This window comes from Macrotis lagotis, chromosome 1 (genome assembly GCF_037893015.1).
Source record: "Macrotis lagotis isolate mMagLag1 chromosome 1, bilby.v1.9.chrom.fasta, whole genome shotgun sequence".
Lineage (NCBI taxonomy): Eukaryota > Metazoa > Chordata > Mammalia > Peramelemorphia > Peramelidae > Macrotis > Macrotis lagotis.
In genome coordinates, this window is record NC_133658.1 from 27,469,185 (window position 1) to 27,495,033 (window position 25,849).

Here is a 25,849-nt window from a genome sequence, read left to right on the forward strand (position 1 = left end):
TTCGAATTCTACCCACTGGGCCAGCCACCTACTATCTCTGTGCCTCAGTTTCCTCATTTGAAAAATAAGGGAGTTGAACTTGAATGCCCCTTAAAATGCTTCTAATTCCAAATCTATGATCATAGCCTATACATCATTTTAATGTATCATGCTTCCTCCAAAGAAGATCATGGTCTCATTAATGGTCCCATTATTATAAGTAATATCTCTGTGACTCAGAATTATGGTTAACTCAGACAAAATCAATAGAGATGCAGGAGAGAAAGGGTCATCACCACCACTGGAGTTCCTTGTCATTTTACTTGATTCAGACTTTTCAGACCCTTGTGCAGACTATCCATCTCTATCAGGTATAACTACACCAGCATGATTATCAAGTACATAGAAACTAAGGAGTGATGTCAGAATGACCCTGGAGGGTTGACATCCCATACCATTAGGGTGAGAGATTCCCTTCCTTCTTTCCAGAAAATATCAATTAATGTAGAGAATTTCCTCCTCACACTATTCCTTCATTTCTTATGGTTTTCCATTAGCCCTCGCTCTCCTGAAGCACCAACCCCCCTTTCCCTTTTACCCCTGTCCCCAGTCTCTCCTCCATTCTTGGCTACCTGAGGCAAAACCCTGGTAGTGACAATTGGAACTGGCTCTGTTTCTTAGCACCAAAACTTGATTCATTGTCACAGAGGTAGAAAGTGAGTGATGGAGATACACTCTGTATCTATGTGAGCTGGGAACTGTGAATAATATACTGTTATCCTATATGTTCCTGGATGTTTAGGACTTTCTCCAAGGTCACACGATGAGCAAATGGTAGAGTTAACTTTGGAAATCGGGTCTTTCCTTTCCACTGTACTAACTACACTGCTTCCCTCCTCTATGTAACTTTAATTTGGATCTGACTCTAATAGGATATCCCTGGGAGCTTGGTATCTCTGAATCTATTTACTTAACTGTGAAAAAGGGATATTATTTATCTCCAGGGGTTGTTGTGGAGAACAAGCTTTGTAAGTCCCAAAGCTCTACATATATGTTAGAAGTCCCTCCTATTTTTCATTAAAGCTAAGCATGTATCTGCCCTATGACTCTTTTCAGTTTGTTACTTCCATCTGGTAGAAGGTATGATTCAGCTGATCACTGCATCATCTTTAGTAAGTCTGTCTGTGCTCCACAGTTGTTGTGGTTCACTTATTTCAGTCATGTCCAACTCTTCATGACCCTATGGACCTTAGCCCATGGGATTTTCTTGGCAAAGACATTGTCATTTCCTTCTACAGTAGTAAAGAAAGTTAAATGATTTGCTCAAAGTCACACAACTGGGAAGTTTCTGAGTCTGAATTTGAACTCCTCTTCCTGATGCTCAGCCCAGGACTCTATCCACTCTCTCACCTAGCTGCTACTGTTATATATAGTAGATGATGAATGCATGAGTTTATTTGAATTTCATTTAAAGCAGAAATGGCTCTCTTACTATGAAAGTATCAAGAGCACCCTCACGTACCTACAGAATCTCTTTATCAAACAGTCTCAAGGGATACTTATGGTTAAATGAACTATGGTGCTTTGAAAATCCTAAATGGTTATGCAAAATTTTACTATTATATTGAAACTGGGTGAGATGAATGAATGATTTAAAGTCTCACCAATCCCAGTAGCATGGAATAGTAGAAATTGCAATGCTTTTGAACCATAGATTCTGGATTCATACTCTCAATTCTCATCCCCCCCCCCCCCCCCCGCCCAAGGCAATGGGTTTAAGTGACTTGTCAAAGGTCACACAGCTAGGCAATCATTAAGTGTCTGAGGCTGGATTTGAAATCAGGTTCTCCTGACTCTATCGACTGCACTACCTAGCTGTTCTATCCCAGATCTCAATATAAATTTACATAATCTACTTCCTCTCCCTATGTCTTGGTCTCCTCAATTGTAAAATGAGGGTTTTGGGTTAGATTTAATTTGAGATTTCTGCCAATTCTAAATCTGGTGATTTTATAATTTGCTTATAAAAAGTATATAAAATAATCACTACTTTAAATCCAAGATTGAATCTATCCTTAGATGAATTTATATAAGCCATAGAGTTAACTGTGCTTTGTTTTGGAGAAATATTTTTTTTTCAGTTAAATTGGTCCTTAATCACCTGATTTCTTGGTAGTTCCTTAAAAGTATGATTCATGGTCTATCTATTTAGACTGGCTTATTTGACAAGATAAGGCAAATTGTGGAAATAATGGCCTTTCATTTAGGTATGACTGGAATTGGCTGTTTCAGGAGTTCAATCTTTGGTTATATTACTTGAAAAATGAAGATCTTAACCCAGAAAACCAAGAATCAAGTTGGTTTTAATAGAAATTATTCTATTCCTAATTTTGAATCTGGAAAGGACCTTACAGGTCATTTTACCTAATACTATTGTGTTTAACCTGATAGGATACCATTTTGTTCAACTAGTTACTTCTTAATGAGTTAGAAATTAACTGAGCTTTCGGAGCCCTAAATGTCATCGTTGTCGTTGTTATTTTCAGTCCTATCTGAGTCTTCATGACCCAGCTTAGTGTTTTCTTGGCAATTAGTTTGACATTTCTTTCCCCAACTCATTTTACAGATGAGCAAATGGGACAAGTAGAATTAAGTAACTTGTTCAGAATCACACAGCTAATAAGATTCTGAAGCCAGATTTGAACTCAGGAAGATGAATCATTCTGACTCCAGGTCCAGCACGCTATTCACTTAACTGCCCTTCTAATCCCAATTGCTAGGGCAAATTATCTGAGTTTATCATTGTCATCTCTATATCCCTACCATGCTAGTCTTTCTTCTCCCTTCTTTCCCCCTCCCTCAAGCCTTGAACCATAGAATCTTAGAAATGGAAGACTTCAGAGTTATTTCAATTCAATTTCCTTTCAATTCATGTATTCCATTTATAATATTCTTGACAAGTAGTCATCTGAAATCAATTCAGAATCACAAGGACCTCCTCTAAATATCCATTCCCTTCTCAAACTCTACTTTCAAAACAATCCTTCTAAACTTCCATTCACCCTAAGGTATAAACAGTTAGCAATGACTTTTATTGATTTGCATTTTAAGTAGGAGTATTGAATTCTAAGGACATGAATTTGAATCCTATCTATACCAATGATGTGACTTTGGGCCAGGCACTTTACCTCTCAGTCTTAGTTTCTTCATCTGAAAAATGTGATTGAATTATGTGACATATATAGTCCTTTCTAGCTCTCAATCTAAGATCCTAAAGTCAGCATGGTTCTTTGACTAGAGAGGTGACCTCTGAAACAGGAGTACCTATTCTTTCCCAGGAGATATATTGGTTATTTAGCCCTTGGAAAGTCATTTTAACTCTCAGTTATGTAAATGACATTCTAAGATTATAAATAACAGAGAAGGTTTTGACTTGCACTGAGAGGAAGTTTCCTTACCTGGGAATTCTTTACTTAGTGAAAGCTCAGGTTTATTTCCAATCTCTACAGTTTTTAAAGGCTTAAGCCCCTGAAGTAGAATTTCAGGGATCAATTATTATGTGAACAAAAAATGGGGGCAGGGGCAGCTAGGTGGTACAGTGGATAGAGCACCTGCCCTGGAGTCAGGAGGACCTGAGTTCAAATCCTGCATCAGACACTTAATAATTACCTAGCTGTGTGGCCTTGGGCAAGCCACTTAACCCCAGTGCCTTGCAAAAACCTAAAGAACAAAAAAAAAAATGGGGGCAAAAGACATTGTAAAATCGAAGATCAATTCATCCTGAAGGCCACTTATATCAAGATTCTCCCTTTAAAGGCAACAGTTCTAACATTAGCTGGTGCTCACTTTTCTTTGAATCTGAACTTTGATAACATAGCAGGTGTCAGACTATATAGTTAACAGTCAGCATGGGAATGTTTCTTATTACTTAAAAGATAGGTTTGTATAGTAGATAGCATGTTGAACTTGGAGTTAGAACTAGGTTACAATGCCATATCTGAAATTTATTAACCATGTGACCATGAATAAGTCTCTTAAACTCTGAGTCTAAGTGTTTCTATACCTGGAAAAATAGACATAAGGGAGCAATTTCCTAAAATGAGATAATATCCATCAAATATCACAGAAATTTGAGTTTTAATTATGATCAAAATATGAATCCAGGCAGTTGTGCTATAAAGTTACCCTCCTTGAAGGAATGAGTGATTCACTTTTCATTTTATATATAAAAAAATGATATCTAGAGAAGTTAAACAGATCCAGGAAGACACAGATAGGAAGCACCCCAATTGGTGTTTGAATCCAGGTCTTCTGATAGAAAAGCCTCATCTCTGTCCACTATAGAAGGCTTGGAAAAGGGTTTAAGTATGTATGTTCTGCCTCTTCCTTTAGGACACCAGGAATAGTGACTAGAAATTATAGGAGACTTATAGTAAAGTTTCTGAAAGAATAATTAAATGAATCTCTAAAAGAGAAATGTTTTGCTTTAGGACCTCAAAAACTGGTAATTACCCTATCTCTAGAGGGTTGGATATAAAGGCTTGTTTGTGATTCAGATTATTTTTCTACTTTGGATTCCGCACCATGGCCTCTAAAATTTCTTTTAAATCTGATGGTGACATTCATGTTTTTGGGATCTGACCATCATCCAGCCACCACTATTTTCATCTCCCTTTTTATTTCAGTATGGATAAGTATAGCATGAATAAGGTATTGAAAAGTTCAAATTAAAATAAACAATCATCAATGACTTTATTTTCAAAGAAAGAGAACCTGGACAATTTAATATTTATTTATCGTTTCATTCATTCATCCCTTTCTAAATTAATTAATGAATAAGGGAAGAATTTAAAGTGAAGGAATACATGTAAAATTGATAATTTTGATTATAAAAAAATTTAAATAGATTTTTCAAAAACAAAACCAATGCCACTAAGAATAGAAAGAATCCCAAATAATGGGGAAAATTACTTTTGTAACAAGAATGTCTGATAAAATTCTCATTTCCAAAATCTACAGAGAACAGAGTTAGACAAAAATACGCATCATTCTCCAAATGATGTGTTCAAAGAACAGGCAATCTTCAGAAAAATACAGGAAAAGAAACATAAAAGAAATTTTAAAAAGTGAACATAATATGCTTTGCTCTGCAGTCAGAATCCATAGTTGTTTATCTTTTTTTTTTGCTTATTTGTTTTCCCCTCTGGATATGAATGGCATTTTCTTTTGTTTTTATTTTTGTGGGCAATGAGGTCAAGTGACTTGCCCAAGTTTACATAGCTAGGAAGTATCAAGTGTCTGAGGCAGGCTTTGAACTATGGTCCTCCGGATTCCAGGGCCCTTGCTCTATCCACTGTACCACCTAGCTTCCACTGTGGTTGACATTTTCCATCACTGAACTGTAGAAAGAAGCTGAACTTCATCCATCATAGTTGACCATTTCACAGTGTTGCTGTTAATGTTCATACTGTTCTTCTGGTTCTGCTTACTTCATCTAGCATCAGTTCATGCAAATCTTTCCAGGCTTTTTTAAAAGTCTGACCACTACTGATTTCTTACTGGGCAATTTATTTTGAAATGATTCTATTTGGACACTGCTTACCTTTGCAGCCAGGCTAGAGTTCAGTGAAGGAGTCAGTATGTCACTTTCCAGGGAAGATATCATATTCAATAAAACTTTAAGATGTGGCTAGTTGTGGTCATCCTTAATAAGCCTGTCTCACCCTCTTCCTCTCTGTTCGCAGACTCCAGAAGAATTAGAAGATGATTCAGACTTTGAGCAGGAAGACTATGATGTACGTAGCCGGACCAGTGTGCAGACTGAAGATGACCAACTCATTGCTGGACAGAGTGCACGGGTAAGGAAACATCAAGGCCTTGGATCACACTTGAAGGACTTCTATGAAAAGTGTTACATTCTCAATCACAGTCCATTATGATACCCTATGGTGGGAATTTGAGAGTCAGGATACAGAAAATACCCTAGTGTTTGAGTTTGTTTAAATCATTCTTTTCATTTTCTTAAGTGAAACAAGAACACGTTTAAATACAGGAAATTAATAAAAGTAAAATAGAATCATCAAGCAAGACAATATACTCTTTTATGTCTTAAATTTTAAAGAGCCAAACCATCTCAATCTCTAATTATGCTAAGCAATGTAGCAGTAGAAGCAGAATTTATACTCTGACTTACCCCAATGTCCATGATCCTTTGGTACATCCATTGCATCTATAGTCAATATAAGAGCGACTTGACTGAATATAATGTAATCCAAATGTGATTGAGTTATGGATGTGCTTTAGTTAAAAGAGACATTGGTCAAGTGATGAATATGTTTAGTTTACTCTTAGAGGAAGACTCTGCTTACTATGAGGTCTTGATAATTGATAGCCGATTGATTAATTATGGTGATGCATGGGAGATCAAAAGGTTGATTACTATTGGATGAAAGTGGAAGGAGATAGGGTCTATAATGGCATTGGCTTTACAGTCAGAGAAGATTCAAATTATTTCTTTGAAATTTATTATCTGGATGACCTTTGACAAGATGAGACATCTTTGAAACTTGGTTTCATTTTATAAAGTAAGGGGTTAGGATAGATGGTCTCTGAAGTCCATTAAAGTTTGACATTTATGCTCCTATGAACACATGGCCTTGAAAGTATATGGTGAAGTCAGGATGGGTTGAAATTTAGAGAATTGGGTCAACTTAGAGAAATTAAAAAGATCTATTGAACTAAAAAAAGAGAAAAGTCTGTGGGCAGTCAAGAGATGATGTCAGATTGAAGTTTTGTGGTTAGGAGGGGAAGAGTTTTAAAAGATTTGAAACAGGGATGCTCTTGGGTCCAAGACTGAAAGGACTTGCTTCATCACCAATTGTGCTTTTATTTTGTTTTATTTTTTACATTTTTCATTTAAAGTTTTGAGTTCTAAATTCTGTTCCTTCCTCCCTGCCCTCCCACTTCCCTGAGATGGTTAGTATTCAGCTATAGGCTATACATATGCAAGTATATGAAACATGTCTATATTGTACATTTTGTACATGACTAAATTAAAAGAAACAGAAAGTGAAAAAAGCATGTTTCAGTCTGTATTCAAAAAATATTAGTTCTTATCTAAGGGTTAATAGACCTTTGGTAATGTTTTGGATCACTATATTACAGAGATGAGCAGTCATTTATAATTCTTCATCAAAAATATTACTGTTACTATGTACAATAGCATCCTGGTTCTGTTCAATTCACTGCATCATTTCATGGCAGTCTTTCCAAATTTTTCTAAAATAATCTTGCTTGTCATTTATAGCATAAAAGTATTCTACCAAATCATGTACCACAACTTGTTTGGCCATTTCCCAATTCATGGTCATCTATTGATTTCCAATTCTTAGTTTTCACAATAAGAACTGCTTATAAACATTTTTTTGCACAAATAGGTTATTTTCATTTTTATATGTCTTTTGGATATAGATCTAGCAATGTATTGCTAGATTTAAAAGGTATGCATAATTTTGATATTCTTTTGAGCATAATCCCATATTGCTTTCCAGAATGGTTGAATCAGTTTACAACTCCACTATGAATGCAGTTATGCCAGTTTTCCCACATTACCTCCAAAATTTATCATTTTGTATTTTGTTATAATAGTCTCTGATAGGTATGAGATTATACCTCAGAGTTGTTTGAATTTGCTTTTGTCTGATCAATGGTGAATTAGAGTATTTTTTGATGAATAAAGATACTTTTGATTTCTTTATTTGAAAGCTTCCTGATCCTATCATTTGACCATTTATCAATTGGGGATCTATATGTATTTTAGTGGGCTTTTTTTTCAAGGCAGTGGGGTTAAGTGACCTGCCAAAAGTCACACAGCTAAGTAATTATTATATGTCTGAGTCCAGATTTGAACTTAGATCCTCCTGACTCCAGGGCCAGTGCTCTATCCATTGTGCCACCTATCTGCCCAAATGGCATGCATTTTTAAAAATTTGACTAAATTCTCTATATATTTGAGAAATGAGGTCTTAATTAGAGATATTTGTTAGAATCCCCACCCTCCACTCCTGTTTTCTGTTTTCCTTATAATTGTTTGCATTGGTTTTGCTTGTGCAAACCTTTTTAATTTTGTATAAATTAAAATGATCTATTTTACATTGTGTAATGCTCTTTGGTCTCAGATGTATTTCTTATTTCAAATTCTTCCATTATTCATACATCTGAGAGATATACTATTTCATGCGCTTTCAATTGGTTTATGGTATTTTCCTTTAGATATAAATCATGTGCCCATTTTGATTTTCCTTGGTATACACTGTGAGATGTTGGTGGATACAAAGTTTTTTCCCATAGTTTTTCTCTTTTTTCAGCAATTTTTGTTTTTATCACTGTGAAATAATGAATTTTTGATTTAAAAATGTGGATCTTTGTGTTTCCTCATATAATTATTTATTATAATATAATGTACACTAAATCTATTCCATTAAAACTCTATTTCTTAGCAAGTACCAGGTTGTCTTGACACTTTCTTCTTTATATGACATTGTGACATGTGATATACCTAATTCATCTTTCCCCCCCCACCTTTTTTCATTGATTTTCTTAATGTACTTGAGCTTTGGTTTTTCTAGATGGATTTTCTTTTTATTTTTCTAGCTTTATAAATTAATTCTTGATAGTCTAATTTGTTTGTCACTGAATAAATAGACTGAGGTAAGAGTGTCATTTTTATGATATTGCCTCAGCGAATCCATGAGGAATTAATATTTTTTCCAGTTGTTTAGATCTGATTTTGGTTGAAAGTATTTTATAGTTGTAGCTATATAGTTCCTGAATTTGTCTTGGGAGGTGTATTTCCAACATTTTATTTTGTTTATAGTTATTTTAAATATATTCTTTCATTTATCTAGCTATCTATTCATTTATTTATTTACACATTACTACAATAGTCTTTCTGTAAAAGTAAACATGAACCCCCCTTTCCCTACAAAGTTAGAGAAATTTAAAGAAAAATAAAGAGAAAAATAAGTGTACGTAAGTCTGTGTTAGATACTCCCAACTCTCTCTGGTATGGATCACATTCTTTATCATAAGTCCATCAGAGAAGTTGCTTCAATATTTTTTCCCATAGCTGCTATTGCTAGCTATATTTTCCTTCATCCTATTCCTCCCCACCTCCATTTATTCTATTCTCTCTCTCTCTCTCTCTTTCTCTCTCTCTCCTTTCACCCAGTCCCTCCCCAAAAGTATCTGAATACCCTTTCTCACAATCCCTCTATTTTATCACCTACACTCCCATTCCACTCCCCCACCCCCATCGCCTTTCTCCCATCCCTTACCTCTCCTTTTTTCTCTTTTGGGTAAGATAGATTTCTATACCCTATTAAGTGTGTATGTTATTTAATCTCCAAGCCACTTCTGATGAGAATGAAGGCTCATTCATTACCCCTCACCTTCCCTCTTTAAATTGCAAAAGCTTTTTCTTGTCTCTTTTATCTTAGCCCATTCTACCTCTCATTTCCCTTTCTCCAAGTACATTTCTTTCTCATCTCATTATAGAGATAAATCTATCTTTATAATATATTATACCTTCATATTCAGCTCCATCCTGTGCCTTGTCTACATAGACTCCTTCTAACTGCTCTGATGAATGAGAAGGTTCATATGAGTCATCAGCATCATCTTCCTGTGCAGGAATACATGCAGTTCAACATCATTAAATCCCTCTTAATTTTCCCTTCCCATTCACCCCTCTCTGTGCTTCACCTGACTCCCTTACTTGAAGATCAAACTTTCTTTTCAGCCCTGGTCATTTGAACAGAAAAAGTATGAAATTCACATATTTCACTGAATGTCTATCTTTTTCCTTGAAAGAGGATGTTCATTTTGCCAAGCAGTTAATTCTCTGTTCTAACCCAAGTCATTTTGCCTTCCAGAATATCCTGTGTAACACTGTATTTTCACAATGCTTGAATTGTTTCTATCTAGCTGCTTGTAAAATTTTCTCCTTGACTTAGAAGTTCTGAAATTTGACTATAGTATTCCTGAAAGTTTTTATTTTGGGATCTCTTTTAGGAGGTAATCTGTGAATTTCCTAAATTACTATCTTACCCTCTATTTATAGGATAACAGGGCAATTTCTTGAAAAATGAAGTCCAGGTTTTTGTCCTGGTCATGGCTTTCAGGTAACCCAATAATTTTAAAATTATCTCTTCTGGACTTGTTTTCCAGGTCACTTGTTTGTCAATGAGATATTTCACATTTTCTTCTAGTTTTTCATTCTTTTGGTTTTGTTTTATTGTTTCTTGATTTTTCACAAAGTTATTAGCTTCCCTTAGTTCTATTCTATATTCTCCATTCTTTAGAGAGTTTTTTTAATCTCCTTTTCCATCAGATCAATTCTGCTTTTTAAGGCATTCTTTTCCCCATTGATTGTTTGGTCTGCTTTCTCCATTTAACCTAAGCTAGTTTTAAAAATTTCATTTTCTTTAGCATTTTTTTTTGTTTTCTTCACCAAACTGCTGACTTGGTTTTCATGATTTTACTGCCATCACTTTCATTTCTGTTCCCTATTTTTCCTGTACCTCCTTTTGAATTCTTCCATACTTTGCAGCCAATTCATATTTTTCTTGGAAGCTTTGGATACAGAAGCTTTGACTTCATCAATTTCTGAGTATGTATTTTGATCCTTTATTTGCCCCAAATAGTTTTCTATGGTCAGATTCTTTTTCTTCTGTTATCTGCTAATTTCCCCAGTCTATGGCTTGATTTTAGCTCTTTGTTAAGGTGGGACTCTGCTTCCAGTGTGGAAGACTCACCGTCCCAAGCTTTTGAGGGTTTTGCTGTTGTTTCCAGAGACAACCCCCAGGGACCTCAATTTCTTCAAGTTCTTATGAAAGACTTTGACTGCTCTCCTGTGATTTGTTTTTTGGATGATCACAAGCACTCCCTTCTTCCCTGGAATTGTGAAGAGGGTCTCTGCTCTGCTTTGGCAATATGGGGCCCCAGAGTGTGACCAGGATTTGAGTATGGGCAGAGCAACAGTACTGTCCCAGGAGTAGCAGAAAGATCTCTGCAGTCTTCCCCGATCCTCTTACCCTCTGTGGGTTGAGTGATATAGAAGCAACTGCTGGATGGCTCTGTTCCTGGGATGGGGCTACCCTGACGCTCTGGTGCCACATTGTTTTCCCATTGAACTTTCAAGTTGTCCTTGTCAGTTCCTGGGCTGAGAGGTCTGGAAACCATCCCTTCTGCCATGGACCCTGGTGCCCCTGGAGACCTGGGTTCCACTTAGGCTGTTCCTTGAGAACTGGAGCCAGTTCACTCCACTCCAGTATAGCCTGGGCTGCACTGTGGCCCTTTCTAAACCTGGTGAATCAGACCCTTGCTACAAACCTTCCAAGTTATCTTAGGCCAGAAAATTGTTTCATTAGAGTTTTCACTGAGTTTTGCCACTCTAGAATTTGATTAGAGTCATAATTTGAAGGCATTTGGAGTGGTCTTAGGTAGAATCTGAGGGAATTTCTGTCTTTTTTTTTGTTATCTGGGTTGCATGCATCTAAATATCATTTCTCTTTGTATCTCTTGTAGCTGCACTTTGTCAGTAACATATAGAAATGCTGAGAATTTATGTGGGTTTATTTTGTATCTTGCATCGTTGCTACAATTGTTAATAATTTGAAGTAGGTTTTTTTGGTTGTTTCTCTAGAATTTCTAAGTAGAACATAATATCATCTGTAAGGAGTGATAATTTTGTTTCTTCATTGCCTGTTCTAATTCTTTAATTTCTTTTTCTTCTCTTATTGCCACAGTTAAAATTATTAGAATATTAAAATAATAGAGATGATAATAGGCATCCTTGTTTGACCTCTTATTTTATTGGAAAGGTCTCTATCTTTTTCCTCATTAAAAGAAAATGCTTACTGATGGTTTTAGATAAATATTACCTACCATTTAACACCTATTTATTCTTATGCTCTCTAATAGGAGTGGATGCAGTATTTTTTCAAAGATTTTTCCCTTCATTTATTGGGATAATCATATCTTTGATTTTTTGATCGATTATTCTAATAGGTTAACTAATAGGGAACCAGTCTTGCATTCCTGGTACAAATCTACCTGCTCATAATATATTATCCTTGCAACAAATAGCTATAATCTCTTTGACATATATATATATATATATATATATATATGTATATATATATATATGTATATAAACTTCTGAGAGGGGAAAGTTAAGGTCCTCTATTAATATAGTTTCATTATGTATTTCTTCCTGTAACTCATTCTACTTCTAAAATTTAGATTCTATATCTATTTATTTAGCATTGATATGATTTCATTTTCTATGGTAACCTTCAGTGAGATGTAGTTTCCTTCATTATCTATTAATTAGATCTATTTTTGCTTTTTTGCTTTGTTTGAGATCATGCTTGGTGTTTCTGCTTTCTTTATTTCAGATGAAGCATAATAAATTCTGCTGTAGTTCTTACCTTTACCCTTTTTTTATCTCTCTGCTTTAAATGTATTTTCTGTAAATAGAATATGTTAGGTTTGTGGTTTTTAATCCATTCTATCTGTTTCCATTTTATGAGCAAGTTCATCCCATTCACATTTATAATTATGATAACTATATATTTTCCTCCACGTCATTTATCCTCTGTTTATCCTCCCTTTACTTTTACCTCCCACCTTTTCCTTTTCCCTCTTCACAAGTGTTTTACTTTTGATCACTGCCATTTCCAATCTACCCTTCCTTTTATCAATTTCCCTGCCCTTTCTATTACCCATCCTTTTCTATTTATAGAGTAAAATAGATTTCTGTATCCAACTGAGTGCATATTTTATCCCATCTTTGAATAAATTTTGATTAGAGTAAGGTTTTAACTTTGCCTGCCACTTCCCTATCTCCCTCCAACCCATCTTTCACTCCATTATAAGAGCTCTTTCATATATATATATCTTTATCCCCTGTGGGATAAAATACTCCCTCTTCCTTATTCTGCCACTGCAATTTTCTTTCTTACCCCTTTAGTTATTTTTTGAGTATCATCCCATCAAAATCACCTCATATCTATCTTCTATCAATATAATTTCTGTTATGATAATAAAGTTCTCAAGAGATACAAATATTATCTTGCCATATACAAATATAAACTTTAACATAATTAAATTTCCTAATTTTCTCTTTATTGTTCTTTTTTAAACTCTTTATGTTACCCTTGAGTTTTGTATTTAGCAGTCAAATTTTTTGTTTTAGTTCTGATTTTTTTTTTAGTTTTTGCAAGGCAATGGAGTTAAGTGACTTGTCCAAGGCCACACAGTTAGGTAATTATTGTGTATGAGGATGGATTTGAACTCAGGTAGTCCTGACTCCATGGCTGGTGCTCTATCCACTGCACCACTAAGCTGCCCCCAGTTCTGATCTTTTTAATTAGGAATTCTTGAAAGTCCTTTCTCTGGTTATATATATATATATTTGTCCAAAAATTATATTCAATTTTTCTGGGTATATGATTATTATAATCCTAATTTGCCTTCTGTCATCATATTCCAAGCTCTTCAGTTCTTTAATGTTGAAGATGTCAAATCCTGGGTAATTCTGACTGTAGCTCCACAATATTTTATTTTTTTGCCTGCTTGCAGTACTTTTTCCTTGATCTGTGAACTCTGGAATTTGACTATGATGTTCCTGGGAATTTTCATTTCAGGATCTCCTTCAGATGTTGATTGGGGGATTCTTTCAATTTCTGTTTTGCCCTCTGGTCCCAATATCTGTGGGCAGTTTTCTTAGATACATTCTTTAAAGATGTTGTCCAGGTCTTTTTTTTTTTTTATCATTGCTTTCAGGAAGACAACTAATTCTTAAATTTTCTCTCCTGGATTTATTTTCTAGGGAAGCTGTTTTTCCAATGATAAATTTCAGAATTTCAGCTTTAACTTTTTTTCTTGTTGCTTAGAATTTGTATTATTGAATTTGCATGACTTTTTAAATCTTTTGTATCATTTTTTTATTTGGCAATTCTATTGTTTAAGAAATTTTTTCTTCAGCAAATTTTACATATCTTTTTCCACATTTGACTTTTTTTTAATAGTCTCTTGTATTAATGTCATTTATTCTCCCAATTTTTCTTCTACTTTTCTAATCTGCTCTTTAAAAGACTTTTTCAGGTTCTTCCAGATATCTTTTGGAGCCTGAGAAGTGATTACATTTTTCTCTGAAATTGTACATTTAGCCATTTTGATACAATTTTCCTTTTCTAAATTTATTCTTTTTTTGGTTTTTGTTTTGTTTTTGTTTGTTCCTTTGTTTTGGGTTTTGTTTTTTTTTGCTCATTTTCTGACTTTATTGTGACTTTATGTAAGAGTTGGATTCTAGTTCTGCATTGTTTCAAGTTTTGTGGGGCTAGAGCTCTGGGTTTTACTCCTAGATTTCACTTGGCTTCAGAGTTTAACTACTTTCTTTCCTTGCAGGTTGGGTTAATTATATGTCTTTTATTGGTGGGGGAGCCTCCCAGTTGGTCTCCCATCAATATGGGCATTGAGCAGTTGACCTGCCCCAAGAATGTTGCCTTATACATGGGCTGTTATTGTAGCAAATTCTTTCTAATGGCTGGAACAGGAAAAAGCATCTTTTTGCTAGTCTCTACCAAGGATGGGTCCACTTCTTCCAACAGGCCCTGGAAGTGTAATGTTGTTGCTGGTCTGTCCCTGGGAGTGGGGCTCTGCTGCTGAGTTGTTATGGAAACAGGCCCCAAGGGCATAGTCTCTCTGTTGGCTAACTCTAGGGCAGGGATTTAGAAATGAGTAGAAACAAGGTCAAGGTCCTGCTGGTAGTGTGTGCTGGGGGTTGGGTTGCTGGGATGGGTTCTTGCTGTGATGTCCAGCCTGCACATGTGCCTAGAGACCCTGCTGGTCTGCAGGAGTCTGGGGTCTCACTGGAGGATTGCCCCAGGATTAAAGACTTGATGCAGGCCCCCTTCTCTGAGACTGGCTCCTACTGCTTTTGGACCCTGCTCCCCTCTTAACCAGTGAGACAAACCTTTCCTGCTATGCTGGTAAGTTCCTTCATCAAATCTCCAGCTATTTTCTTTTGTGGAGGGTTTCAGAGGCTTTCTTCTTCTTTCTGTCATAGTTGAACCAGAAGTCACCAATTATATTTTTCTGAGAAATCTCTCTGGCAAGGGAGTAAATGAACAAAATGGTGGAAAAGATGGCATTGCAGCAAGCAATAGGCAACTGGAGAAAAATTTGAGAATATCTGAAAATGACTGTATAAGAAACCTCAATTGTGAATAAATAAGACATGAAAATTCAGAGTAAAATCTTGTCTGACTTCAAGCATAGTAAGAAAGGTCACTGTGTCACCAATATTTTCACTTTCAAGTCACTTCCTACTTATGGTTTTTTCCTTCACTCAGTTGTCAAGATGATTTTTCTAAATTTCAGATCTATGTTGATCTCCTACTTGATAAAATGTAATAGGCCACTATTATTTCAAAGATGAAAAATAACTTCCACTTTTTAGCTTTTAAAACTTTTTACAATTTTGCTTCTTTCTACCATTCTAATTGTTTTACACACTAATTTTCATTTTCTACTCTATGATCCAGTTATACTGGACTCCTTGTTGGTGTATACCCTTAGCACTCCATCACCCTGCTTTATCTATGTCTTGTCTTTTCCCTTTCCTTTCCTTTCCTTTCCTTTCCTTTCCTTTCCTTTCCTTTCCTTTCCTTTCCTTTCCTTTCCTTTCCTTTCCTTTCCTTTCCTTTCCTTTCCTTTCCTTTCCTTCCCTTCCCCTTCCCCTTCCCCTTCCCCTTCCCCTTCCCCTTCCCCTTCCCCTTCCCCTTCCCCTTCCCCTTCCCCTTCCCCCTTTTCCCTTTTCCCTTTTCCCTTTTCCCTTTTCCCTTTTCCCTTTTCCCTTTTCCCTTTTCCCTTTTCCCTTTTCCCTTTTCCCTTTTCCCTTTTCCCTTTTCCCTTTTCCCTTTTCCCTTCCCCTTCCCCTTCCCCTTCCCCTTCTCCCTTCCCTTCCCTTCCCTTCCCTTCCCTTCCCTTCCCTTCCCTTCCCTTCCCTTCCCTTCCCTTCCCTTCCCTTCCCTTCCCTTCCCTTCCCTTCCCTTTCCTTGCTTTGCTTTTTAAATAGATGTACCTTATGCTGTCCCTTCTCAACTCTACTTCATTGTTCTTCCCCAGCTCTTCCTCCTGAGCCGGGTTACCTGACTTTCTTCAAGTCCCCTCTACAAAAGGCCTGAGATTCTTGAGCAGGCTTCCCCTTTTATTGTACCCTAAGACTTAATTGAGTATCTTGATAAATGCTTGTTGAGTTGCCTTGACTTCAGTCTGCTACAGTATATGACTTACATACTGTCAGTATGCTTCTCCAACCTATTCTCTTTCTAGGTTCTTGTCATATAACTTTCCCATGCTCTAGGAAAATTATATGCCTTTTCCATCAGTTCATAAATGTTCATTCTCTTCTGGGATCATTTCTACTCCTCAAACCCAACTTAATTCAGTTCTTTACTCTCTTAACCTGTGTCCTTGTAGTCATTGGACCCTTTGCTGTATTCCAAATAAACTCCTTTATATCCCCAAACTGTTCTATCAGATCTATTTCTGCCTCATCTGAAGATCCTAGAAGCCACAACTTTCTCTTTGGGGGCCTCTCTTTCTTTCACTATTCCTAATTTATTGAATCAGGATGAATGATTCATTTATTTATGCCCAATAACCTTTCTCCCTTCTCTTTTAAATCTAGGTAATTTGTTGATTCTGTGTATCTCTCTTTACAGATTTTATTTTAAGGCTATTTGGTAACTTGAAAGAGCATAACATTTGGAGTCAGGGAATCTAGGTTCAAATACTGTTTCTGCTACTTAATAGTCATATGACCATATGAATATATATAATATATTATACTATATTATATGACTATATATATATATAAAACATACATTATACTATATTTTATGACCACAGTAAAATCAATTAATGTGTCAGGATCTCAGTTTTCATATTTGTAAAAAAGAGAAAGTTGGATTAGATATCTCCCATGATACCATGCTACTACATAGTTATGCTATAGTGTTATCTTATGAGTCACTCGCTGGCTCATAGCCTTCTACTGTGTTCAAATCAAATTAAATAGCATATGCAAAGTGCTTTGAACATTTTATAGCACTATATAAATGCTTATTATTACTATTAACAATAATAATAATAGTTGCAATAATAATAATAATAATAATTATGATAATAAAACATTCACTCCTCCTCACTATACTGGCTGGCTCTATATACCTTCAGATCCCATAGAGAAATCTTCCTTACCATTCTCATCATCTGCCTGCTAGCCATATATTCTAAATTGAATTTTTAGAGGACACAAACTCCAATGATATATTACAAAACAAATATCCTTCAGAAATAGTCTGTTAGCTAGATAGTATGATAGAATGAGAGCTGGGAAATAAAAAAGGCCATTCATTCCATATACCCCATTTTACATGTTAAGCTCACATTTATATAGCATTTTAAAGGTTAATATTATTGTTCCCATATTATCTCAGTCCTCACTAAAATCTTATTAGGTAATTAGTTTCTATATTATCTTAATTTTACAGATAAGGAAACTGAGACATAGTGGGATAAAGGCGAGTATTCAGGGTCAGCCAGCTTGTGTGAGCAGAAGAAATGGAATTTGAATGGCGATCTGACTCCAAGATTCCTTGCTGTCATAACAGAAAATTAAAAACTAGAAAGTTGATCTAAATGAGGTCTTTATAACTGAATAATAAGAAAACAACTAATCTACTGAGTCAAGTCTAGTGAAAACCTTCATTTAAACCAATTATTTGCCAACTTAACAAATAAGGGGACATTTTGGTCAATTCATTCAGAAAATCAAATGAATACGCAAAATGGGGCAAAGGGGGAGTTGACAAATAATGTGTAGATAATGCTGAATAAACTGGTGGTTGGATTGATTCTTCTGAGCTCTTGTTTGGATGCACTGACCAGTCAATTTGGGGTTAACTCAGACTTAGTCTCACAGCCTTGATTGTTCAAGGAGAGCAGTGAAATGCATTTTTTCCAAATATTATGGGACCATCAAAAAGATATTAACATCACATAGCAGAAATGGTATTGAACTGAGAGTCAAGAAAATTTGAATTGTAACTCCTTCAGTAACTACCTGCATAAGACTGGACACCCCAATTAACCTCTCTGAACTTTAATTATTTAATCTATAAAATGAAAGTGAAGTGGATTGGATTAAATTCTACCATCTAGTTCAAACTTCTATGATGTTGCTTATTTCCCCTGTAAAAAATCAAATAAATAATGTCCCAGAGTGATTGCATGATTACCCACATCACACAATTCAATTCCATTTCATTCAATTCAGTCCAATGCTATGCAATTCATAATTAGCAATAATTATTATGCCTGACATTGAAGACAAGACAAAGAATCAAAATCAAAACAGCATTAAAAAAAACCTCAGTCTTTATTTTCAAAGTATTTATATTTTATTGTCCATGACCAAGTTTGGCAACCCGACCCAGATACTGGTGGTCTTCTTTGGTCATTCATGATTTTCTATTCCTTGAATAGCTTTTAGCTGAATAGAGAGATCAGATTTCCAAATTCATTGGGTTGCTTTGAACAGCTTTGAGGTCCTTCATGTGATCTTTGCAATTAACTTTGAACAGAAAGGATTTGTTATTCAATCAACCTAATATTAGCAATGCAACTATATCCCATCAAATCAGAGATGGGGATTGATCCTGTTAAGTTGGAAATAAGATGATGCCTTTCATTGCTTAGAGTTACACAAAGACATGAACTCTTTGATCAGGGAGTTTAGGCTGACTTGTAAAGTTGGTAAAATATGTCTGTATCATTGGCTTGTATTGGTTCTCTATCAACTTTTTGCCTTTATTCCAAGAGCATCATTACTGTTTCCCATTTTTATTTGACCCCACTCTTGAATGATAATTGACAGTATTAATACATTGTCCTTTCAAGGGTCAAAAAAGTATATTTAAATGGAAAACTCTTCATAATAATACTTGAAGCAAGTATTAGAGCTGGAAGACAATTTAAGTGTTATATAAGTTCAACCCATGGTGGTGCAGTGGGTAGAGCCTTGGGCTTGGAGTCAGGAAGACTCCTCTTCCTGAGTTCAAATCTGGGCTCAAATACTCAAATGTGTGACTTTGGGTAAATCACTTGTCTCTCTTTGCCTCAGTTCTCTCCCCTGTAAAATGAGATGGAGAAGCAAAGAGCCAACTCTTCTACTTTTGCCAAGAATATCCCACATGAGCTCACAAACAGTATGATATGACTCAATAACAATGATACTTCAACACTAACCTTTCACAAAGAAAGAAACTGAGATAGAGCTGAAGTGACATATTTAATGGTCATACAGGTAGTATAAAGCCAAGTTCTGATTCAAACCCAGATCTTCTGACTCTTTCCACTGGACCAGGTTGACTAGAAAATCGTAGAGAAATAAAATAAATTATTAATAATAGAAATTGATGCTGGGGAAGGGTTAACTTTCACCAGGGCTAGTCTTCTTCCCCTGCTTTGTCCCATCAAAAAAACATGAGACCACAAAAGAAATTACTTCTGAAATTTTAAAACATTTAGATCACTGCTTGATTTATATTAAGCAGGCCTTAAGTTTCTGGTGAAAAATATCAAAGAAAAACCCAAGCAGAGTAGGCCTCAAATCTGTACAGGCTTCTGAGAAAGCTTTGGAGTTGTCATAGCGTTTATTAGCCTGGCCCTGAGCAACAGAGGCTTTTCTGTGCCCCTGAATGGAGTTCGATATCTTGTAAAGGCCTGGCCACACATTCTTTCTATATTTTCTTTTTTATTTTCCTTTCATCTTTCCCTGCTTTTTTCTTCTTTCTCTTTCTTCTTTTCTTTTTCCTCTCATCAGTTTCTTTTCTTATCTTTCCATTTTTGTTCCTTCCTCCCTTACTTTCCTATCTCCCTTGCTCCTTTCATTTCTTCCTCCCTCCCTCCATTACTACTTCCTCTCTTTTCTCTGTCTTTCCTCCCTTTCTTCCTATTTCCCATGTTTCTCTCTCTCTCTCTCTCTCTCTCATCACCTCCTTTTCCCCTACACTACTTTCTTCCCCTTCATCACTTTCTCTCCCTTCATTATTTCTCCCATCTCTTCCTTTTCTTCCCTTTCTTCCCTCCCTTTTCCTCCCCCCCTTCCTCCCTTCCTCCCTTCCTCCCTTCCTCCCTCCCTTCTTCCCTCCATCCTCCTAAAAGATTATCTGATTAGGCATCTTGCCAAAACTAGAATTTCAAGGACTAGTCAAGAACACTGATCAGGATAAAAACTTTGAGCTACTTTGTTTCTGAAATGAGAGACTCCTTGGCCAACTGGGTGATTTTCTGTTCCCAACAAAGTATCATTTAATGTCAAATTTAATCTGATTGATTTAGTTCTCTAAAATTCAAAATTCTACAACTCAAGTGAGCCACCAGACTCTGGTTTCTTTCAATTCTTAGCAAAGCCCTAAACTCTGCAAAAAAGCCTTCCCAGTTCTCTTTTACTCAAATTCAACCCTCCAATTGATCCAGAATTTATCTTGTTGGTTCAGATTTCAGATATATATATATATATATATATATATATATATATATATACATAAATATATATATATATGCACACACACACACACACACACACACACACACACACACAATGTTGATCCCCCATTAAATTGTAAACTCCTTGAGAACAGCTTGAGAACAGGGTTCATTTTATCCCCCCTTTCTTTTTATATCCAGCTCTTAAGCCAGGGCTTGCCACATAGTAGGTGTTCAATTCTATTGAACTGTTTGACTGATCTCAACAACTCCAGTAGCAATGATTTCAGACATGCTCCACCATGTCCAGATTTACCTGCTTTCTGGCAGCAAACACTTTGACTATCAAACTCAGAATAATGATCTATTTGGCTGATGACCTGGCTGCTGCCGCATTCGATCAGGATTTATTTGTAGCGCCTCTGAACAAGACAGTTCTCTTATAAACCTGTCTCTTATTCATTCTGCTGAGGAACTCCATTCCCGCAATGTTTGTTGACAGCTTCCCTTTACCCTTGTCACTGGTCCTGGGACATTCTTCTCATTCATTGTGTCTCAAGGAGGTTTGGGTCCTTTTTTGAAGCTGATTGAAGTCTCTGCCAATAAAGGAGAGGGTGAGATTCAAGAGGAGGGCTAAAGCTGTCAACCTACTTGGTAGGTTTGGGTATATTTGTGTGAGATCCTAAAATCTCACATGAATTAAATTTTTATTTGGGAGTAATCATATGAGATCAAACATTTAATGGTCAACTCTCCCCCCAAAAGTACACACTACATATTTTTAAGTTTAATTTAAATTTCTAAAATTTTTCCCACAGTTTTATTAAATCCAAATAATCAAGACAATAATAAATCATGCTCTGATTTACAATAATTCTTGATTGCCAAAGTTTAAATGCTCACAAAGAAATTTTAACAGTTGGCCTTTATGAGCCAGCAGGAGCTGGCTTCTGGCCTACCCCTGGTTCAAAGGGACCTCAGCAGGCCTTCTAGTTCAACTTGTAGCAGAAAAAGGCCACCCCCTGCCCCTTACAACTTGCCTGACAAGTGGTCATCTAATATTTGCTTAACACCTTCAAAGAATACCCAACCTCCTAAGGCAGCCCTTCCTACTGTGGAATACTTCCAATTGTTAGAATTTTCCCCCACTGGCATTAAGCCTAAATTAGTATCTATATGGCTCCCAGCTTTTGTATCTCTGCCCTCTTGAGCCAAAAGAACATGTTTAATCCATCTTTCTCAGAATAGCCTTTCCAGTACTTGAAGAAAGAAAGCAGAGATACCAGGGGAGAGATAGCTCAACACCCTGTGAAGATACTATTCATTGACAATAAATATTGGCCTTTAAAAATTGTGTTGGCATTTTTTTTGGTCTAGGCTATATTTTCATGATGTCTAAAGAACTTGTTGAAAAGTGAAATGCTCAACTAAAATGATTCTGTATTTTATTAGAGTATAAGGAATTGGACTTTTTTTCTTTACTAATCTGAATGATGTAATAAAACTGATATTCTATAACACTTTAAAGTTTATCATCCTTTTCACATATATGAACTCATTTGAGTCTAATAAAACTTTGTATGGCCTGCGAAATAACTGTGAAAGAGATATTATGTTCATTTCATAAATAAAGGAACTGGGGACCATAGAAGACTTGTCTATGGTCACTCACATGGTAAATCTCAGATGTAAGATTTGAACTGAGAGTTTTCTGATTCCAAGTTCAGTATTCTGTCCCAGGATTTTATACTTTATATTTTTATATTTTATACTTATGTAGAAATAAGTTGTATTTCCCTGTACATGCTCAGCATGCCTTGATCAGCAAAACCTTCTGAAGGTATTGGTGCTAGTCTGTTATGCAGACTCAGATATTATCATCTCTCTCATCTCTCTCTCTCTCTCACTCTCTCTCTCACATCTATTGATCATCTCTATCATCTATCTATCCATCTATCCATCCATTCATCATCTCTCTATCCACTCATCTATCCATCTATCTTTCTCTCTATCCATCCATCTATCTATCTAATCATTTTGCTATTTATTTATTTGGTTTTTTTCATTCAGTCATTTTACTATTTATTTACTCATTTATCCATTCATTTGCTTGTTCTTTTTTATCTCTTTCCCTATTTTATTAGATATTTCTAATAGAACTAAAAATCATTCTTGACATGAGGAGCATTGAAAACCAAAGAATTTTATCAGAAGTCTGACTCTGCTTTCCTCATTTACATATATGTTCTTGATATCCAATCAGGTTGCACCCTAAAGACAAAGATTTGTCTTTTTGTCAGCAATTTGTCAGTAATTCAGAGACTGTACTTCATTTTTCCTTTTGCTTCTGCACTTGATCTCCTGGATAGAATAAGATGATTCTTTTTATGAAAGGCATCCCCCAATAAAGAAGTCAAAGATTATATTTGGAAGAAATGAAAAAGTGCCATTTGGAGTTCCCTTTCATTGATAATCTAGATGAGGATTCTTTGTGATAAATAAAGCACATGGATTGTTATGAGAAAAAATATTCATTCTTCTCATGAAGAAAGGATTAAACATAAGGCATATGAGAGGATATTAAGTGATGTGAATAGGGTGATTTTTTTCTTCATCTAACCATTAATACTCTATCTTTGACAAAAGAGAAAAAAATTACCAGAATTTTGACAGTGTTCATTCATGCAAAGGTGTAGTCAATCAATGAACAACAAATAATGGATACAAGTGTAAAAAATCTACAAATCTAATATATTTTAAAACACTTGACAAGGAAGGAATCAGGAGCCCTTAGTTCTTTGTCTTGTCTTCCTTGACTGAATTTCAAGAGTTTTAAGGGACTACCTCTAATAGAATCTCTATTGGGAAACTGAGAATTAAGGATTAGCAATCTCTAATATATCATACCTAACGAATGGTCCTCTGGCCTCTGCCTGAAGATTTACAATAAGGAGGAAGACTATTCCACTCAAAATAATAACAAAATTATTTCATTTTGTAAAACTTCCTTTTTCCTTACTATTCCTGACGTTAAGCTTAAATGTTTATCTTCTTATTTTCTACATAATGATGTTAGTTCTGCCCTCTGGAGTCAAAAAGAATGAGTCACCTTCTCCCTCCAGATGAAAGATTATAAAATAATCGAAGATGATACTTACACCCTCACAGCTACCCCAGAACAAATTTCTTAATGACCAGATAAACTCAACCCTTCATCATGTAGCTTTCTCCACTCTAAACTCTCCTTTTGGGCAATTTTCTTCAAAAGTATGAGACTAGATTTCAGAACCAACCATAGCAATCTAATTGTGTTCTTACAACAATAGAATACAGTAAGATTATGACCCCCCCCTTGAAACTGGTTGTTCTTTGTTCAGTGTTATAATTGATTTCCACGTTATTTTAATTTGTCCATTTCATAATATTAATCATAAAAGAGACTGGAATTCTGATATAGAAAGACTGTCTTCCTGAGAATACCAAAGACCAGAAAACTTGTGAATGTAAGCTATTATTGCTGCTAAACCCTGAGAAATACTAAATCCCCATTTGCCAGGGTTATATTTAGATTTTATGAATAGGTGCGGGCACTCTCAGGTTGCCCCTAGTGATAAGAAGAAATGCTGACTAGTTTCATTTTCTTGTAGTCATGAAAAAAACTTACATTCTCATATTCTTTTAGGTTCAGGGAATAAACACATTGCGTTTCACTTGGTTCAATTGTTGCATGAATTATTATATATTAATTTTTTTAGACAAAATGACTTTAATGTGTTAACATTTCAAACTGCTGAGTTACATTGATAAGCCCTAATTAAAACTCATGTCTTGCATTTTAATTTGATTAACTTGCAAATTTCCCAGTTTGTGATCTACTGTTTATAGATAACCTTTTTTTAAATTTCAGTTTTGGGAAAGGTCAATTATGAATTTTTAAAAGGCAAGAGCTTTTTAACTGTATTTGGGGACAAAACCTCCTATTCAGTGAAAGTGATATTAATAAGAGAAAGTTTAATAACACTTGTATCTAAGTTTCATATCATTATGTGGCTTGAGGACCCCTAGAGTCAAGTGGGTTTCCTGGTTCAAAAATCAATTTCATTGATACATCAGAGTGAATTCTTGGAGAATATCAGACAGTGTTCAGAATGTTCCCTGTGCTTTTTTGAGTCCATCTGAGAAAATAATTGTAGTATATGAAATGTGTCAGGTGAGTTAAGGCCCTTGTGGTCCTGGTCATAGCTGAATGATGAGCTAAATTTACTAAGTTAGCAACCTGGCAAGTGAACAAGTACAATTCCTGGACCCAGTACTAGGAATTATAAGAGGAAAAGATGACCTTTGACTGCAAGAAGATGACTGATTGAGGAGATATAACTCAATGATATGAAAATTACCAAATATATGATCCAATCCAATAAAAAATTAAATATCTTCTATTTATTAACCACTTGATCTTTCTGAAGATCACCTGCAGCAGAAAATGCAGACACTGAGGACCTTTCTCAAGCTAAACTGCCTGGCATTCCAACATTACTACAGAGAGTGTGACTAAGATGAGCTGGACATGTTGTTAGAATGCCAGATGTATGCTTGTGAAAAAAACCAAACTATTTTATGGAGAACTCACACAGGGCAAGGGCTCAGGGGGGTCAGAAGAAGCAACACTGAGACACATTGAAGGTCTCATTAAAGAACTTTGAAATGGATTGTACAGTATGGGAGACACTGGCACAAGACCGCCCAGCATGGTGTGCCTTTATCAATGAGGGTGCTTCACTCTATGAGGAAGTCATAATTGAAGCAACTAAAAGGAAACAGGACATCCTTAAGTTTAGGGTATCTGCCCTAGGTCTTCACATGGACTATTTGTGAGCAATATAGCATTCTGAGCTCATATTGGTCTGATCAGCCACAATAGGACACACTCATTTGTCTCAAAGGTAGTCATGCCATTCTGGTCTTCTTCGATAACAAAGGCAAGAACCAATCAGTGATATACATGTGTTCTAGCCACCTCCTCCAACTCCCCATAATGCTTTGATGAAACAGAAAGTCAATGGAAAACACAAAAACAACTGCCTTCGAGTGGCTTACATGCTACTGGCAGGACACAGCATCTAAGTGCATGACTTTATGCAGGATGATATCAGGAGGAGAGAGAGAACAATAGCCCAAGGAGGACCAGGTAAACATTTTTGAAGGAAATGACATGTTCATTGAGTTTTAAAGGAGGAGAGCAATTCTT

The 25,849-nt window shown here is 35.7% G+C and overlaps 1 protein-coding gene and 1 long non-coding RNA gene across 3 annotated transcripts in view; one reads left to right on the forward strand and one right to left on the reverse strand.

Annotated features, from left to right (window-relative positions):
• The window catches only part of CTNNA2 (catenin alpha 2), a 1,546,517-nt gene that overhangs the window by 1,448,057 nt on the left and 72,611 nt on the right, over positions 1 to 25,849 (forward strand). For both annotated transcript variants that reach the window (XM_074196107.1, XM_074196106.1), the window contains one exon: positions 5,724 to 5,837. In XM_074196107.1, the coding sequence (XP_074052208.1) occupies positions 5,724 to 5,837 (114 nt within the window). The remainder of the gene's footprint in view (positions 1 to 5,723; positions 5,838 to 25,849) is intronic.
• The window catches only part of LOC141495101 (uncharacterized), a 42,693-nt gene continuing 37,722 nt past the window's right edge, over positions 20,879 to 25,849 (reverse strand). Inside the window, exon 3 of the long non-coding RNA XR_012470661.1 lies at positions 20,879 to 21,197. This is a non-coding gene — a long non-coding RNA (uncharacterized LOC141495101). The remainder of the gene's footprint in view (positions 21,198 to 25,849) is intronic.